We start from the raw sequence: 16,283 nt of genomic DNA on the forward strand, positions 1-16,283 counted from the left end.
GGTGCTTTTCGGTGTTCCCTTCCCCAGGTGGAGTTGCTGCTTCTCAGTGTTCCAAAGAGGACAGCAGGAGCTCAGGAGCTTCGCATGAGACCGCAGGAACCAAGCGGACCTATGATATGATGGAGGGGAGGATCAGCCGGGGCTTATCAGCCCGTGATACCTTATCTGCCAGCATTGAAGGTGGGTCTGGGCGAAGTCTTTCACCCATGCTGTGCTAGCAGTGACCCGCAGAGACCCCATCTTGTCTCTTCTACATGGTGCTCCTTCCCATGCCCGTGTTTCGGCAGTGCTTAGCTGGTGCCCTGCAGCACATCCCAACAGGACAGCATCTGAGCAGCGTGGGAAAACAAGGGATGCAGACTGGCCCCTTTGCCTTTGGTTTCTGCCCGCTACAAAAAAAAAAAAAAAAAAGGGAAGCACGTTTTAAAAAAAGACAACTCATGTAATTTAGAAATTTTTGGTGTTTTTCCTTGTTGTCCCAGGAATCCCTGGTAACATGGTCATGTGTTGAAATGAACTCCTGTGTCACAACCCAGCTTTCTGCCTTGGATCTGTTCTAGGTCTCATGGGTCGAGCAATCCCTCCAGACCGACACAGTCCCCATAACCTAAAGGAGCAGCATCACATACGGGGCTCAATTACACAAGGTAAAGCCTGCAAGCAGAAGATGGCCATGGCCAGAGGTAACGCAGGGAAGTATCTCACCTGCATGGCCCCTTGTTCTTGTTGTCAGGCTAGGGCAGGAGGAAGCAAGGGTGGACACACTGAGGTCCCACTGCTGCAGACCTCTGCGGCCTCGGCTGTGTGCTCTGAGAGATTTTCAGTCTTGCTCAGCTTCTACCAACCTAAGCTCTCAACAAAGTCAGGGGTAAAATTCTCAGTGACTCTCATGAGGGCAGGTTGAAGCTAGTGTAAAATGGGCCCAGAAAGTGGTGGTAGATGTGATGTGGTCCAGCTGCATTCGTGGTGTAGCTGCTCAGTGTGCTGGGTTGGGTGCCAGTCCCCAAGTTACGTGCATTAACTAGAGATCCCTTCAACTGAGCATCCATGTGGGGCCTGGGAGTCCAGTGTCTGGCTGGGGAATCACCCTCTGCATCTGTCATCTGCTTGGGCATTGCAGGAATACCTCGGTCCTACGTGGAGGCCCATGAGGACTACCTCAGAAGAGAAGCCAAGCAGCTCAAGAGGGAAAACACTCCACCGAGGGACTTAACCGATGCCTACAAGGTCAGGTCTCACGAGGGCCTTACTCCTCTGAAAATGAAACCAGCCCATGAAGACCTGGTGGCCACGGTAAAAGAAGCAGGAAGATCAATCCATGAGATTCCTCGGGAGGAGCTGAGGCGGACACCCGACATCTCTCTGACGAGACCTCTGAAGGAAGGCTCCATCACGCAGGTGAGTAGGGGGCAAACAGCAGGTGAGATGGGTCTCAGTTAGGCTGCTGTTCTTGCATGGACCCTGGGGACCATTCCCAAGGTAAACAGAGAGCAGAGAGGGCTTCATGTTGCACATACATCACTGGTCAGAACTGAGGCTCTGCTTGGGTAAAGGTGGCCCTTCCCCATACTTGGATGGGGTCCCTTCCAACCCAAACCATCCTGTGATCCTTCCCAGTGGATAGATACAAAACCCAGGGAAGGGAGGTCAGCACCCCCTGGCACGTTAAAAAGGTGATGCTCCATCCACAGGCGTACACGGAAGGAGCCGCGTTTGGCTCCTGTTCAAGGCCGGAGTCAACGCAGTGCCCTTGGCAGTTGTGACTCTGGGTGCACATAGTCTCGGTCTCCTCCCTTTACGGGCAAGTGTCAACCCAGCAAGGCCAATAGTTAGGAGGAAACGTGGCATGCTGTCTCCTGTTGGACTGCAAATATTTGGAGGGTTCCCATGGCACCTCGTAGTCCTACCTCATTTCAGATGTGTGTAGGAGAGAGGCGTGATGGGCACAGCCAGCCTTCGGCAGTGACTCATCATCATCTTGTTGGAGCACAACAAGACATGCAAGATGGGCCCTCCACCCTACCCCGTGCCGTGCAGAGCGATTATCTCTGCTTTGCCAGTTGTCATTTGGCCACGTAAACTGGTGTAGTGACCCACTGAACAGGTCCCATTGAGACTTGGTGGGATGCAGCCACCGCATCCCCTTCTGCTCTATGCCCCTTTGATGTCCCCTTTGCCTTCTGTCCCCAGGGTACCCCACTGAAGTACGACAGTGGCTCTTCCTCCTCGAGTACCAAAAAGCACGATGTGCGCTCCATCATCGGTAGTCCCGGCAGGACTTTTCACTCTGTGCACTCACTGGACATCATCCAGGACCCGAGGAATCTGGAGAGAGCTTATGAAGAAAGCCTGAAAAACAGGCCAAGCCCGGTGACAAACTCAGGTGGCTCCATCGCCAGAGGGGCTCCTGTGATTGTACCTGAGCCGGGCAAGCCCCACCAAAGTTCCCTCGCCTACGAGGACCACCAGGCAGGGCACAGCACGGCGTTTGGCAGCCACCTGCACAGAGGGTCTCCAGTCTCCACGCGGGAGTCCACGCCACGGCAGCATGAAGGTACTGGGCAAACCTTTTATTTGACACAAGGATTTTTAGCAAGCCAAGCGGGCAAAGTGTGCAGGAGGTGGCTGCTGACCCAACCTGCCTGAGTTGTTCCTAGCTGGTGCCCGTCAGACCCGTTCTCCGCGGCACCCCGTGCCCAGTCTTGCCCGCGGCTGACTCATGGCACTGGGGTGGCTGCCAGGGGTGGCTGGGGCTCAGCTGCCTTCCTGGGGGCACTCACATGGTTACGGTGAGGGCACCCCACACCTGCACAGGGGTAACCGGAGGGAGGCTTGGAGCATGGCTGGTGAAGCTGGTGGTGTTTTGAAAGCGTCTCCTTGAGCCAGCACTGGCCCAGGGCACCCTCGTTGCTGCAGGCGGGCAGGACAGCGGCTCTTGGTGCACTGCAGGGGGATCGTCACACCCCCACCCACCTGGTGTGCGTTTGCCTACCCTGTGTGTTTATGCCTCACCCATCACCGGGGCACCCGAGTGCCTCAGCTCCAGGAATATCTAATCCCTTCCAAGCCGGTGGATCCAGGCAGTGCAGCTGGTCTTTGGGATCTGCCATCTCGCAGCCTGTCTGCTTGCCCCAGGCAGGGGCTGCCTGTGCCCCCTGGCATCAGCCACCTCCTGCCCCCAGAGCCAGACCTGGGGCTTCCAGGGAGCAGGCACGTGGCTGGGCTGGGCTCAGCGATCTGGTGAGACGTGCTCAGGTCCAGGGCACAAAACCCCTCTTGCTTCATGGCATGTTTGCGGGCAGGATCGGCGCTGAAGCCAGTGCCTGAGACACCCTGCCCCATCAAGCCTACGTGTGACTGCTTTGGGGCCTTCTGCACCTCCCGCCCGCAAATTCTTGTTCTGATCCAAGAGTCTTGTGATTTGGGGGCGTGCAGCACAAGACATCGCAGTCTGCTAAAAACCGAGGCCAGGATGTGCCTCCCTGGCGAGGAGTGGGAGACGGGGCCGTGCAGTGCGGAGCTCCGCCAAAAAGCCTCCCCCATCGCTTGCTGCCGCCTGCTCTCCGTGGTCGCTGTGTCCTGTTGCCGCAGCCTCTGCTGTCATCCCGGTTAGGTCAGTCCTTTGGGGGAAGCCTTCAGGCGTAGGCAGCTCCAAGATTGGCACGCATGGTGAGCGCAATGCAGGGCAGGCAGCACTTGGGCAGCCGGGAGGGATCCCAAGGGAAAAATCGATGTTCTGCAGAACGCTAGCGGGAGGGTGGGTTTCTGCATGTGCAGAGCCCACAGGGTTTTGGGGTGCAGATGCTCAGCACGAGTCCCCATGGCAGGGGCTGCAGTCGGAAGGCAGCTGTCCCGTGTCACAGCCCCGGTTGTTTTCCAGGCAGCCAGGCTGGGGCTGGATCAACCGGCACACACGAGGGGGCTGTGCCTCACCCCCCGAGCCAGCGCCGCGCAGCCTTGGGCGTGCAGCCTGGTGCAGGGGGTCTGGTCACGCTGCTTGCAGTGGCTCTGTGTCAGCCGCTGTCCCCAGCTGCCATTATGGACACAGGAGCTGGTGATGCTGGTCCCAGGTTGGGTGGGAAGCACCACCGATGCCCAGTCCGGGAGAGCCAAGAGGAATCCCTGACAGGATCCAGCCTCCCCTCCGTGCGCTGGGAAAGCTCACGGCTCCAGAGGGTGCTGGGTGCTCCAGCACTCTGGATTGTGTTTTGTCACCATTGCTGGCAGTTTTGGGGTCCCCAGCTCTGCCCAGCAGCAGTGACCTCCAGTGCCAAGGAGCACAGCAGCAAGGCTCCACCGCCGTCTGCTTGTGTGGAGCAGGATGAACTCAAGAGACCACCCAGCATGGATGCGCTGGGCTGGGGGGATGGTTTGGGACCTGGATGCACCAGGGCTTGGCCCGCCTTGGCCATGGTGGCGTAACAAGACATGGCAGTGCAGGGAGGAGGGAAAGTTCCCTCAAGTTCAGGATAGCTGCGAACCTCCCTGGGGGACATGCTTGGCTGCAGACATCCCTCGGGGACATGGCTTGGCCACAGCACTCAGTCTCTGACTCATTTCCGTCTGCTCACTGCAGGGAGCATCACTGCCGGGAAGCCAGTGTCCCAGGACAGAAAGATGACCCCCACATCGAGAGAGCTCACCAACTCTAAGTCTCCGCATGCTCCCGTGGCTGACCACCACCACCCCATCTCCCCGTATGAGCACCTGCTCCGTGGCGTCAGCGGGGTTGACCTGTACCGGGGACACATCCCGCTGGCTTTCGATCCCACCGCCATCCCAAGGGGAATCCAACTGGAAGCAGGTACATTTGGTGGGGGCACCGCCTGTTGAGGATTGATTTTTAACTTGTTATGCTCCGAAAGCCTGAGGTCTCTGGGGAAGCCACTTCACGTCTCCATCCTTTTCTCTCCCAGCTGCTGCTTACTACCTGCCGAGGCACCTGGCTCCGAGCCCCACGTACCCCCACCTCTACCCCCCGTACCTCATCCGGGGCTACCCGGACACAGCCGCAATGGAGAACCGACAGACCATCATCAACGACTACATCACGTCCCAGCAGATGCACCACAACGCCGCAGCCACGGCCATGGCGCAGCGGGCAGACATGCTGCGCGGCTTGTCACCCCGGGAGCCCTCCCTCGCCCTCAACTATGCAGCAGGTCCTCCCGGCACGCGCCGTCCAGCAGTTTGGGGGCATGTGGGGAGAAGGAGGCTGGGTCAGGCCGGCACTGCCAGCTCCAGCGCTGGGGCCAAGGGTGAAGCCAGCAGCAAGATGTCACCCAGCAGCGTAGGAACTTGGTCATCGGCGTGGAGGGCAGCTGGGAGGAATTTGATGCTCTTTTTGCCATCTTTGGTTCCTTGAGGCTCCTGACGTGTGGCTCTGGTTTTAGGTCATGGGAGCGCTTCCCAGCCTAGTCCTGCTGGCTTTTGGAGATTAAAACCCACTCCCAGAAGGATGTATGTGGCTTTCTGCAAAAGCAGGGCTTGCTGGGGAGTGTGGGGGTGTGGTGCTCTGCCCCTCCGCAGGCAGCAGCCCCTTGCTTAGCAGGGATAGGTCTCAACATTTTCCCTCCCCGTTATTCCCAGCAGCAGGACACATTGTATTTGCCCACAGAAGGGTCCCCTCCCCAACAACCAGTGCCTGGGGGCCGTGTGTGTGCTGGCACTGGGCTGTGCCCCAGCAGCAAGACCAGCTGACCCCTCCCCAGCATCACTCCCCACTCCAGCGCACCAAGCTGCAGCGGCTCAGCATCATCCTGACAGTCCTCTCACTTCTCTCTCCAGGCATCATCGACCTGTCCCAAGTGCCACACCTGCCCGTCCTCGTGCCCCCTACCCCTGGCACCTCTGCCACCACCATGGACCGCATCACCTACATCCCCGGCCCCCCCCAGACCTTCAGCAGCCGGCACAGCAGCTCCCCGCTCTCCCCAGGTAAAGCTGCGGGTTGCTTTTCCCATGGGAAAGCGGTTGGGCAGGACCCTTAACAAATTCAGGGCCATGAGCAGGTGGGTGCAGGTGGGGGGAGCCCAAGTTCATTCTCACGGGGGGCCCAGCCCCGCCAGTCCTGCCTGTTGGGGGCTTCCTTGCTTTTCCCCTGCCTTCCCCAAAGTCGCTGCTAGCAAACAGCTTTGTGGAAGGTCGTACCCCAGAGACAGCGCCACGATGGCTGTTCCGTGATTCCCCGGGCTGTGTCCCACTGGGTGCCCTTGGCTGGAGCTGTTCCTCCCCTGCCCTGCAGGCACAGCGATGTGAAGAGCAGGTGGTGCTCCTGGGGGAACTGCTGTGCCCGCAGCCCTCTAACCGCCTTTTGGTTGGGTTGCAGGAGGCCCCACACACATGACCAAACAGTCAGGATCGTCGGTGTCTGAGCGGGAGCGGGAACGGGAGAGGGAGCGTGAAAAATCCATCCTAGCATCCACCACGGTGGAGCACGCACCCATCTGGAGACCAGGTAGGCTGGGGAGGAGCCTGGCACCGCATCTTGGGGCCCATGCTGGGTGGCCGTAGGGTTGGGGCTACAAAAGGAAGAGCTGAAGAAGCTTTTCTGCGTGTTTTCCCCCAGGTACAGAGCAGTCCAGCAGCCGTTCATCCTCGCACTCTCACAGCCACCAGCACTCTCCCGTCTCACCCCGCACCCACGAGACCATCCAGCAGCGCCCCAGCGTGCTCCACAACACGAGCATGAAGATCATCTCCTCAGAGACCCCCACCCCTTCCGTCCTGCGGTATGTCCCCCCGCCACGGTCCCTGCTGCTTGCCCAGACCCCTGCACCGGCACGGCCATGGCGGTTAATTAATGAGCATTGCATGGGAGACCTCTGAGATGGAGCAAGGGTTGTTTTGGCCCTCAGTCTTGGGGGGAGCAGGACTGGGGCTTACAGGGCAGTTGTGATGGGGACAGGTAGATTTTGGTGTCCAATTCCTTTGTTTTTGCTGGTGGCTTTTACTGCTACCAGGAAAGAAAGCAGGAGCATCCATGTGCCCAAATGCAGGTCCTCCTCTTGCTGAAAGTTGCCTGGTGGTAGAGTTATGAAGGTCTCTGGGACCTGTCCGTGGGTTTTATTCCCTCCAGTCAACACATCCAGGCCACGGCCAAACCCCCACGGCCAGTTACTTGGTGGAGGCTCCATCCAGCACGGGCCAGCCCCGCGCTCCGGAGCCCTGGGGTGACCTTGGACAGGCAGGGCTGAGCGCTGGGGCTCTGGTGACAGCACTCCCCTTTCTCCACCTGCTTCTCTCACCTTTGCCTCATTTTCATTTGCTTTCCAGATCTTCCTCCACCACTACCACATCACCAATCCGCTCGGCCGCCTTCCCCTCGGCCGCCACGCTGCGCTCCTCCATCGGCGCGGCGGATGGCTACACGCCCCCGATGGACCCGGCTGTCCTGCAGAAGGAGGTCTCGAGGGCACGGGAAGCCAAGGCGGAACGAGCCCAGGCTGACAACAACGTCTTCACCTCAAAGCTGTCCAGCGGGGCCAACCTCGAACAGTCACCGTCACCCATTAAAGCCATGGAGTCAAGACCTTTACCCGCCTCCGGACCTGGTGCTTCCCATCACTATAGCAGAGGGCAGGGGAAGAGCCAGCAGCACCATCACGCTCTGGAGCAGCCGCACGCAGCCTCGGGCCCCGAGCAGCACAGCAGAGAGAAGAGTCAAAGTAAACCCTTTTCGATGCAGGAACAGGAGCTCCGAGCACTCGGTAAGACCACCGCAACAGCGGCCAGCCTCATAGATGTGGTTATCATGCGCCACATGTCTCGCGATACGGGGCAGCGAGAGAGAGGGGCACTGAGTAACAACGCTGCTGGTGATGGCAAGAAATTGGAGGGGAGAGGTGACAGAGCTGTGGCCTGAAACCCATTATTTTTTTTCATTATTCTTTTCAGTTGCATGTTTTGGCTATTGGCTTTATCAACTCCCTGAGTGTGTTTGTCCCTCTTCTTCCTGGTTATTGTATTATTCCAGACTTTTTTATTTGTATGTGTTTTAAGGATCTTCCCTTCTTCCACCCTCTTTTAGTTTTTCCCATTGCCAAGTCGTGTTTTGCAGATGGCTTTCCTGGTATTGCTTTTTACAGACAACAGCGATTTGCCAATTCTGATTTCCCCATCCTTAGAAATTCCCAGGCAGCCTGTAAGGAACAGTTGTGGGTAATAAATCCAACAAGTGAAGCAGAGACCTAGGAGTGTGAGTGGGCCAGGGCTGGTGGCCATCAGACAGGCACTGCCCCGCTCATGGTTGTATCCCCGAGCGTGCAGGATCTCAGGGGGCTTTGCGGGCTGCTGCAAAAGACGGGGTCCCTTCACTTGGGGTGTCCTCACTTGGGGTTCTGGTGTGGGATGCTGCACAGTGTGGGCACAGCTGCCCAGGGATCCCTCAGCCCAGCTGGCCTCAGTAGCCATTTCCAGAGCAGACCACAGGAACCACCTAACAGCGGTCTGGTGCAGGACACAAGTGCCAGGATAAGCTTCTCCAGAAGAAAGTGCAGCAAGGGGGCTGGATTCAAGGTCTGGGTCGTTCTTGATGGGACCAGCCTTCCCCCAGAGCATTCATCCAGGTCCCACCAGCATGCAGAAGCAACAGGCGGCCCCTGGGGATTTGATGGGACCCCATCTTCACATTGAAGCATCTGCCTTAGCTGTGGGCACTGGGGGTTGCTGCCAACTTGCCTTCCTGTAACCCAGGGGTGGAAGGGCCACGGCAGCGTGGCTGGGAGGAGAGCTGTTCTCAGCGGCACATGGCGACCCACCCGTCCCACCCCACTTGGTCATGTCTGGTCCCGGCCCCTTCTAGCAGCATCCTGCAAGGCCAAGGACGTGCCTCCAGCTGTGACGTGCTGCCTGGCCGGGCTTTTCCTCTGCCCTTTCTCCCTGGCACCGGGGTTTCGCTCCAGCTGAGTGGTGTCACGCCGCGGAGGAGCGGGGCAGCTTTTCTACAGCCAGGAGCTTACAGAAAGGAGCTGGTGTTCCTCAGAACTTCAGTTGCTTTGGGATCTTTCCAGAGCAGAATACTTCATCTTGGGTGGATCCGAAGCGTGCTGCCTTCAGTGCTGCCGTGCATGGGGTGATGGGGGATGCTGCATCCCCCTCCCTGGTGCAGGGAGGTTCTCTGTGGGGGTCCTTCCCTCCCCATGCCCCAGGTACGTGCGAGGTCAGCGTGTCCGTGCCTGGGCACCGGGGACCGTCCGGCAGTGCTGTGGGTCACAGGCTGGATTTGCCTGCAGTGGGCGGTTTCTAGGAATAGGAATTGAGCGTGAGGAGGGGAAAGGTCTGTGGAGGCAGAAGTTGTGAGCGTTGCCAAACGGGCTCAGCTGGTGAGAGGCAGCGTGTGCCTCCTCCAACGCCCTGCCGTCCTCCACCCTTTGGAAGCATAACCCGCCTGTGCCTCAGTTTCCCCTCCCTGTTGAAAGGTGGTGGTGGTCCTTCGTTCCAGCTCTGCCAGTTTTGATGCAGGTTGAGTCTGTGCAAAGGTCTGAAAAGGCAGAATGTGGTCGAGAAGCCTTTTCACCCCTGTGGAGTGCAAGCCTGCTGTCTCCAGAGCAGGACCTGGAGTCCACAGGGTCTCGCACCCAGTTTCCAAGCCCCTGCTCTTGGCCATGCTGGGCTTGGGGCTTTTCTTTGTAAAACACTTGGAGACCTCTTGTGCAGCCATCCCCACCTCTGCAGAGCGTTGCTTTCCCTCCTGGTGTAGCAGGTTTTATTTTTCTGTTTCAGTAGGTGGGAGAAAGGGGGGGAACAAGTTGTGACCCCACAGGGGTTGAGTTTGGTTCCTGACTCTCGTGCTGTCACCATGAGCTGCTGAGCGTCCAGCTGTGCGGGACTGCGGTCGCCCCTTTGCTGCAGCCAGCCCCACAGCTGGACATCAGAGGTGGCTCCGGGGGTCCCCGCAATGTGACCTGCCAGGTCTTCTCTCGTCTCTTTTCTCCCCCCTTCACTGAACACATAACTCTACCCACAAGCAGCAGTCACCACAACACTAGGGAAGAGGCAAGTGCGCTCCTGGGTTTAACTCCCTTCTCCCATTTCCCCAGGCTTTCATGGAGGGTACAGCCCTGAGCGGATGGAAGCGGTGAGTCCCGTGAGCTCACCCAGCCTGTCCCATGAGAAAGGGGCCAAGCTGCTGCAGGATGCGGAGAAGGGGCACGGGGAGCATGACCTGAGGCAGAAACAGCAAGGTGAGGGCAGGGGTCAGCAGTGCCAGCGCTGCAGGAGAGCCCCAGGCTGGCTTGGGGAGGGGGGGGCTTTGTCAGCCAGCCCTTGCTTGCCATGCCCCAGTGCCATGTCAGGTGGGGTTCAAGGAGGGGGACACAGACATCATCTCACGGCTGCTTTTTTTTTTTTATTTTGTGCCCCCCCAGGCTCCTTGAAGGCCTCAGCTCCTGACACAGCCCACCTGCAGCACCTCCGGCAGCCCGACGGCCCCCAGCCCCAGTGCCAGCCTCTGCAGTCCAGCCAGAGCATCAAGGGCATGAACCAGCGGGTGGTCACGCTGGCTCAGCATATCAGTGTAATTAACCTCATTCTTGCCTTCCCGCTGGGGCTCCAGGGAGGAGGGAAGAGCTGATGTGAAACATATCTGGCGGGGAGGGTCTGGGAGTGATGCTACAGACCTCAGCGCCTCTGTTTGAGGGCTGGAGAGAGCAGGGTGCATCACGTGTGTTCAACCCGGGTGCTGGCGTCCCCAGCAAGCCCATCACGAGACCCGCCGCAGGCAGGAGGCAGACGTTACATCCCTGCAGGGACAAACCAGCCTAATTCCCTCCTCCTTGCCCTGTCTTAATTGTGCCCAGCAAAGCAAGAGGTAGAAACCAGCTCTATTTCTGACTCAGGGGTTTCTTCTTCTAGGAGGTCATCACGCAGGACTACACGCGCCATCACCCACAGCAGCTCAACTCCCACATCCAGACTCCGGTGTACTCCTTCCCGGGAGCCGCGTGCCCCGTGCTGGACCTGCGCCGCACGCCCAGCAAGGCGTACCTGCAGCAGCAGGAGCACGCTGCGGCCTCCAGGATCTCCCCGCAGAACGAAGGTGGCAAAAGGTGAGGTCAGAGAGTCCAACCAAAGCTGCTGGCAATGGGTTTCTGCCCAGCTGCTGTGCCAGTCTGGGTTCAGATGGACCAGGGCTACCCAGGGTGAGGAGCTGGGTGGGTGCCCTTGGCTGCCTGGCACCCCGCTGAGGGGGTGCATAGGGCAGGCTGGCATTTGGCATTGCTGCATTTATGCTCCGCAGCTTGGGGCTTGCGTAGTTTGCTTGCTTACACAGCCCAGAGTGTGAAACTGCTTTCCGATCTGGGCATTCTTCCTTTGTGGGGATGCCTCTGGCCACCGGCATGGTCCTAGAGATGCTCTTTGGAACCCTTAGAGTCCGTACATGATCCCCTTCCCAATCTGGCGGGCGTCACAGAATAGTTTCATGGGAAGGGACTTCTTGAGATCATCCAACCCAACACCTTGCTCTCAAGCGGGGTCAGCTGGAGCAGGTTATCCCAGGTCATGCCCGTATCTCCACTGATGGAGATTTCAACACCTCTCTGGCCAACCTGTACCAGTGTTTGAGCACCCTCACAGTAAAGAAGTGGGTTGGGATGGAATTTCACGTGTTCTGGTTTGTGCCTGTTGCCTCTCGTCCTGTCACTGTCCTCAGTCTGTGGTAGGTCATGGCGCAGTGACTTTTCAGACCACAAATGGTTCCAAAAAGCCCAAAACAACGCATTTTCCATTGGTCCAAAGTTAATTTTATCTTCGCCTTTCTTAGTGAATCAGAAGCTTGTTAGACACATGCCCTGTCAACTGCAACCATCCATCTCACGCACCATCTGTATTTCTTTTAAAGTCACTTTCAGATCCTTGCGCTGATATCAGCGCGAGGCAGGTCTGAGTGCTGTTGTACGGAATGAAAAAATGGGAAATGTGAGAACGGGGTCTGTCCTCCCACCCAAACACTGGCAGAGACCCAGCTGAATCCAGGAAAGAGGAGTGTCTCCACACTGGTGGCTCCTTGTCATAAATGGGATTATTCTTCCCAGCTCTGCCTAGTCCTAGAGTTGGCTTTATGACATTAGGGGAGAGAGCCCAGCCCTGGCCACCCAGTGATGAAAAAAACTGCGGGGGGTTGGGGGGGAAGAGAAACCACAGAAAGAACAAAGACGTAAATTCCCAGAACTCGCCATGAGGAATTCCTCATGGACTCGAGCCTGACCGTCTCCCAGGCACTGGGGGACTGTGTCGGTCCTCCCTGGGCTGCCCCAGCGCCAAAGTCATCTCCTGCCACCAACGAGACCCTGTGTGGTCCCAGACGAGGTGGGCAGGAGGTGGCCGGTGCTGCTGCCCTCCACTGCCTTCACAAATAGGATGGAGAATCAAAAGCCTGGTCCCCAAAGGGTTAACGTTGCAGCCTTCCACAGGGATGTCTCCCTGCCAGCCCGGGACACTTCGACTGAGCCTGCAAGTCCCAGGACTGGTCCTGCCAGCCCTGCTTGGGGCAGCTGCTGGCTGGCCCACCGCCTGGCAATGTGGGCCACCGCTGGGCTCGGTCCTGCTCCGCACGCCTGCAGTGCAGGCAAATGCCCGAAGCTGTGCTCTTCCCCCCGGCCTGTGTTAAAACGCTCCGTAAGCCCGCAGGGGGTGGAGGGTTTGGCTTTTTTCCCTGATGTAGGAAAAGCTATTTCAGTCCTTCTCCCCCTCCCGACCCCAAGCTGTGCAGAGACAGAGGACGTTGCAATAAACCGATTGCATCTCTCCATCACTTGCATCTCTCCATCGCCTGCATCTCTCCATCGCTCTGCAGGTCCCCGGAGCAGAGCAAAGGCTCGGCCGGGTCGGACAACTGTATCGAGCCGGTGTCTCCACCAGACGGCGTGGGAGAATCGGATCACGCCAAGAGCGCCACGTACCCGATCCTGTACCGCGAGGGCGAGCAGATAGACCAGAGGTACCCAAGGAAGGGGATGGTGGGGACAGCCTGGGGATGTTCCCCCTGGCCCCACGCTCACCCCGGCCCCGGCTGCTTTTCCTGCAGCCGAAAGCAATGTCACATCCCGGGTCACTCTCTGTTTGTAGGGGCTTGTCAGCGCCGTGTGGTGCGTGTCCGGTAGGGAATAGGGGGAAAGGCTGGAGATCCCAAATATCTCGGGAGCCCTCAGGCTGATTCTGAGAAGTTAGGCTAAGGGAAGGGTCTCTCTAGGTAGGACTTTGTGAACTGGACGCTGCAGAAGTTTCCGATGGTCTTTTGCTTTGCAGGATGGGGTCCAAGTCCCCGGGAAACAACACTCAGCCTCCAGCTTTCTTCAGCAAGCTGACTGAGAGCAACTCTGCCATGGTGAAGTCCAAGAAACAGGAGATTATCAAGAAGCTCAGCACAACCAACAAAAATGAGACGGAGTACAGTAAGGACATGTGGGGTGGCGAATGCAGGCACCAGGGAGGGGGAAAAAAGCTTCGAGGAACATGAAGCGAAGGAGGTTTGGGAATAGGTGCTGCTGTGTGATGGGCTGGGAGCTCCCAGCCAGCTCTCTCTGCATCGTGCCATGGTTTTTTTGGGAAATGCGAGGTCTTAAAGCTTCCTGGGTTGAGCTGTGCTGGTGCCAGCAGTGGGCTGTGTGCAGCAGGGGAGGCAAAGGGAGGCTTCCCAGCCCCGTGTCTCCTTGCTCTGGGGCTGTCAATCCCATCCACTCCAGATAACCTCAACAGGAAGGAAACGATGAGCTGAGCATGGGGGAGACCTAAGAGCAATTGATATTTTAATGAATGGCCAGCCAAGCTGAATCCTCTCTCCTTGAGATGCATCTCCCCCCGACGTTACTTTAAGCCCTACATCAATATTGGTATAGCTCTGTAAAACTAACCAGGCTGGCTTATATTAGAAATTCAGCCCATTCATTCATTAACCGCTAATAGAGTAGATAGGATCATAATTTAATTTAGCCCAGCATTATACAGTCAATAGTAATTCAATTTGAATCCATCTTACAACAGCTGCATCGGATAAGAGGGACCGAGCTGTCTCGTCTCCTGGATGATGTTACCATGAACCAACAGTATTGTTATGCCCCTTTGGGGACATGTGCCTGAACCCCGTGACCTTCCACACTTTCCCTTATCAAGGGAAAATATATAGAAATAGGAAACGCCTCTTATTTGATGAGGATTTCTGTTATTCTAAGAAAAGCGATATCCAAGTCAAACAGCTCAGCTAGAAGGGAAAATATTGATTTAACATTTCTTCTCCTCCTCCTCTCCCTCCCCGCTGCCCAGCCTCACTCCCTGGATGTGGGGATTTGAGCCTTTGGAAATCCTGTAGGCAGGAGGGAGGGTTTGGCTGCACGGGGGGCTGGAGGGAGGGGGGTCAGCACCAAGCACGAAGCCATGAAGCTGTCGCCCTGGCTCTCAGGGCTCTGCTTTCCTGCCCTTTCCCAGCCGCCAAGGTGTGCCCACTGCGGGTCACCCAATGGCACCCAATTCCTGGTGCCCACCAGCACCCGCCGGCCCACTCCGGTGTCCAGGGGAGGTGGGCTGCTCTCAGGCCGGGTGCCGTGATGGGGACAGCGGGATGCGGTCGTGGCTGGCACAGCAGGTCCCTCCCCCAGCCAGCCTGCATACACTGCTCTCCGTACTGAAGAGCTTCTTTGTTTTCCTCCAGATGTTGGGCAGCCTGGGACAGAGATTTTCAATATGCCGGCGATTACCGGAGCAGGTAACTCTCCCACACACCTGTCCCGTACCTCATTCCCTGCAGGGCTTCCAGCCGTGGAGAGCAGGAGACTCGGTAAATTTAAGCATCTCCTTTTTTCCTGGCGTAAGAGCTGCTGGGAGGCTGGAGCCTCGGGATGCACCGTAACTCCCTGCTGCCGAGTTGGAGACGGGGCGGTAATTCCTCGGGAAGCTTGGCAGGGTTTGAGGAGAGGGTGAAAGTCAAGAGGGGGTTGGCGCTCTGATGCCAGCAGAGGGTTAAACTGTGGCAAGGAGGACCTCACGCTGGGGAAGGAGCACCCCACTCTCTGGGGAGGGAGCACCCCACGCTCGGTCGGAGCCAGTGGTTGGCCGTGGGTGGCTCGGGGGGCAGCGGCAAGGGGTGGGCAGACAGCAGGAGCTGGTTGCCAAAGCAAACTGGGATGAGAGTGGCACCCTACAGCCCGGCACTGTGGGTGCTGGGCAGGCTGGCGGGGGCTGAGCACCCAGAGGATGCGTTATCTGGGAGATGGAGGGGTGCTGAGCCCCAGGGGTGCTGGCAGCGCACTCAGACCTCCAGGTGCTTCAAGCCTGGGTCAACTCAGGTTGCTGAGGAGCTGGGGGGAGCGCTGACCCGGTGGCTTGGCACGGTGCCACTGGTGCCCTATGGAAGGGCTTCGCGGGCAGGACCGCTGCAGTGTGGAGCGGGGAGCTGCCGCGGGTAGGGGTGTCGGGGTGACAGCCCGCTTCTGGGGGAGCCGTCTGGGTTGGTGGTATCTGAGTGCTGCTGCCGGCAGCTGTGGTGGGCTTCAGTGAGTCCCCAGCCTTAACCAGCATTAACCTGCCAGCCTGCCTAACTGGGGGCTTGCTGGCTAACAGCCAGGGCTGGACCCCAGCCCCCAGATTGCCCCCCTGCTCTCAGGGTGAAAGGGTGCCGGGAAGGGCTCAGGATGGTCCCCAGGCACCCATGGGGATGTACGTACCATGCTGAGCCCAAGGACGACCACACAGGAGCTGAAATGCCAGTTTAGGAGCTTCCCCAGGGGCACTGCCCCCTCCCCAGCTCTGCTGGGCCCATGGCTTTCAGCCCAGCTGGGAAAGGAGGGGAGGGAGCAGCTTAGGGGAGGGATTTTGGCCAGGAGGGGTGGGAAGCAGCCCCAGGGGGCCGGTGGCTGCCGTGGGCTTCCCTGCACAGGACAGAGATCACAGAGACCAGCCCGAGGGAGAGAGACCCCGTGAAGGCTGTGGGGCTGTTGCCACCGGCCGCAGCAATGCCCAGGTGGGCTCGCGAACGAATGACATGAACCCCCATCGAGGAGTACTAATTGATACTTAAATGATTAAGCATTAATGCTGTCCGACAGCAGCAATGCCTTCAGGTTGTTAGTTTTCAGTAGGAGGAGCGGCAGTTTTCCTGCAGCCAGGGCAAGGTGGTGCTGTGGGCCAGGGCTGTGTGTGGCAGGAGGGCCCGGCACGGCCACCAGCGGTGAGACATGGCCACCAGTGGTGTGACACCACTCGTGACACTGCTCGTGACACTGCTCGCCGGGGCGAATGTGTTGGGAGAAGGAGCCGGCTCACACTGGCAGCTGGGATGAGAGGGTGCA

The 16,283-nt window shown here is 58.3% G+C and overlaps 1 protein-coding gene across 9 annotated transcripts in view; it reads left to right on the forward strand.

The window, feature by feature from the left end:
- NCOR2 (nuclear receptor corepressor 2) overlaps positions 1-16,283 on the forward strand; it is a 253,577-nt gene that overhangs the window by 231,538 nt on the left and 5,756 nt on the right. For all 9 annotated transcript variants that reach the window (XM_037375337.1, XM_037375342.1, XM_037375343.1 and 6 more), the window contains exons 29-44: positions 28-180; positions 561-647; positions 1,121-1,398; positions 2,191-2,554; positions 4,577-4,804; positions 4,917-5,162; positions 5,788-5,937; positions 6,329-6,457; positions 6,569-6,731; positions 7,276-7,709; positions 10,041-10,184; positions 10,368-10,516; positions 10,855-11,048; positions 12,797-12,940; positions 13,249-13,394; positions 14,648-14,701. In XM_037375337.1, coding sequence (XP_037231234.1) covers positions 28-180; positions 561-647; positions 1,121-1,398; positions 2,191-2,554; positions 4,577-4,804; positions 4,917-5,162; positions 5,788-5,937; positions 6,329-6,457; positions 6,569-6,731; positions 7,276-7,709; positions 10,041-10,184; positions 10,368-10,516; positions 10,855-11,048; positions 12,797-12,940; positions 13,249-13,394; positions 14,648-14,701 — 3,063 coding nt within the window. The remainder of the gene's footprint in view (positions 1-27; positions 181-560; positions 648-1,120; positions 1,399-2,190; positions 2,555-4,576; positions 4,805-4,916; positions 5,163-5,787; positions 5,938-6,328; positions 6,458-6,568; positions 6,732-7,275; positions 7,710-10,040; positions 10,185-10,367; positions 10,517-10,854; positions 11,049-12,796; positions 12,941-13,248; positions 13,395-14,647; positions 14,702-16,283) is intronic.

Source organism: Falco rusticolus, chromosome 1 (genome assembly GCF_015220075.1).
Source record: "Falco rusticolus isolate bFalRus1 chromosome 1, bFalRus1.pri, whole genome shotgun sequence".
Taxonomy (NCBI): Eukaryota; Metazoa; Chordata; class Aves; order Falconiformes; family Falconidae; genus Falco; species Falco rusticolus.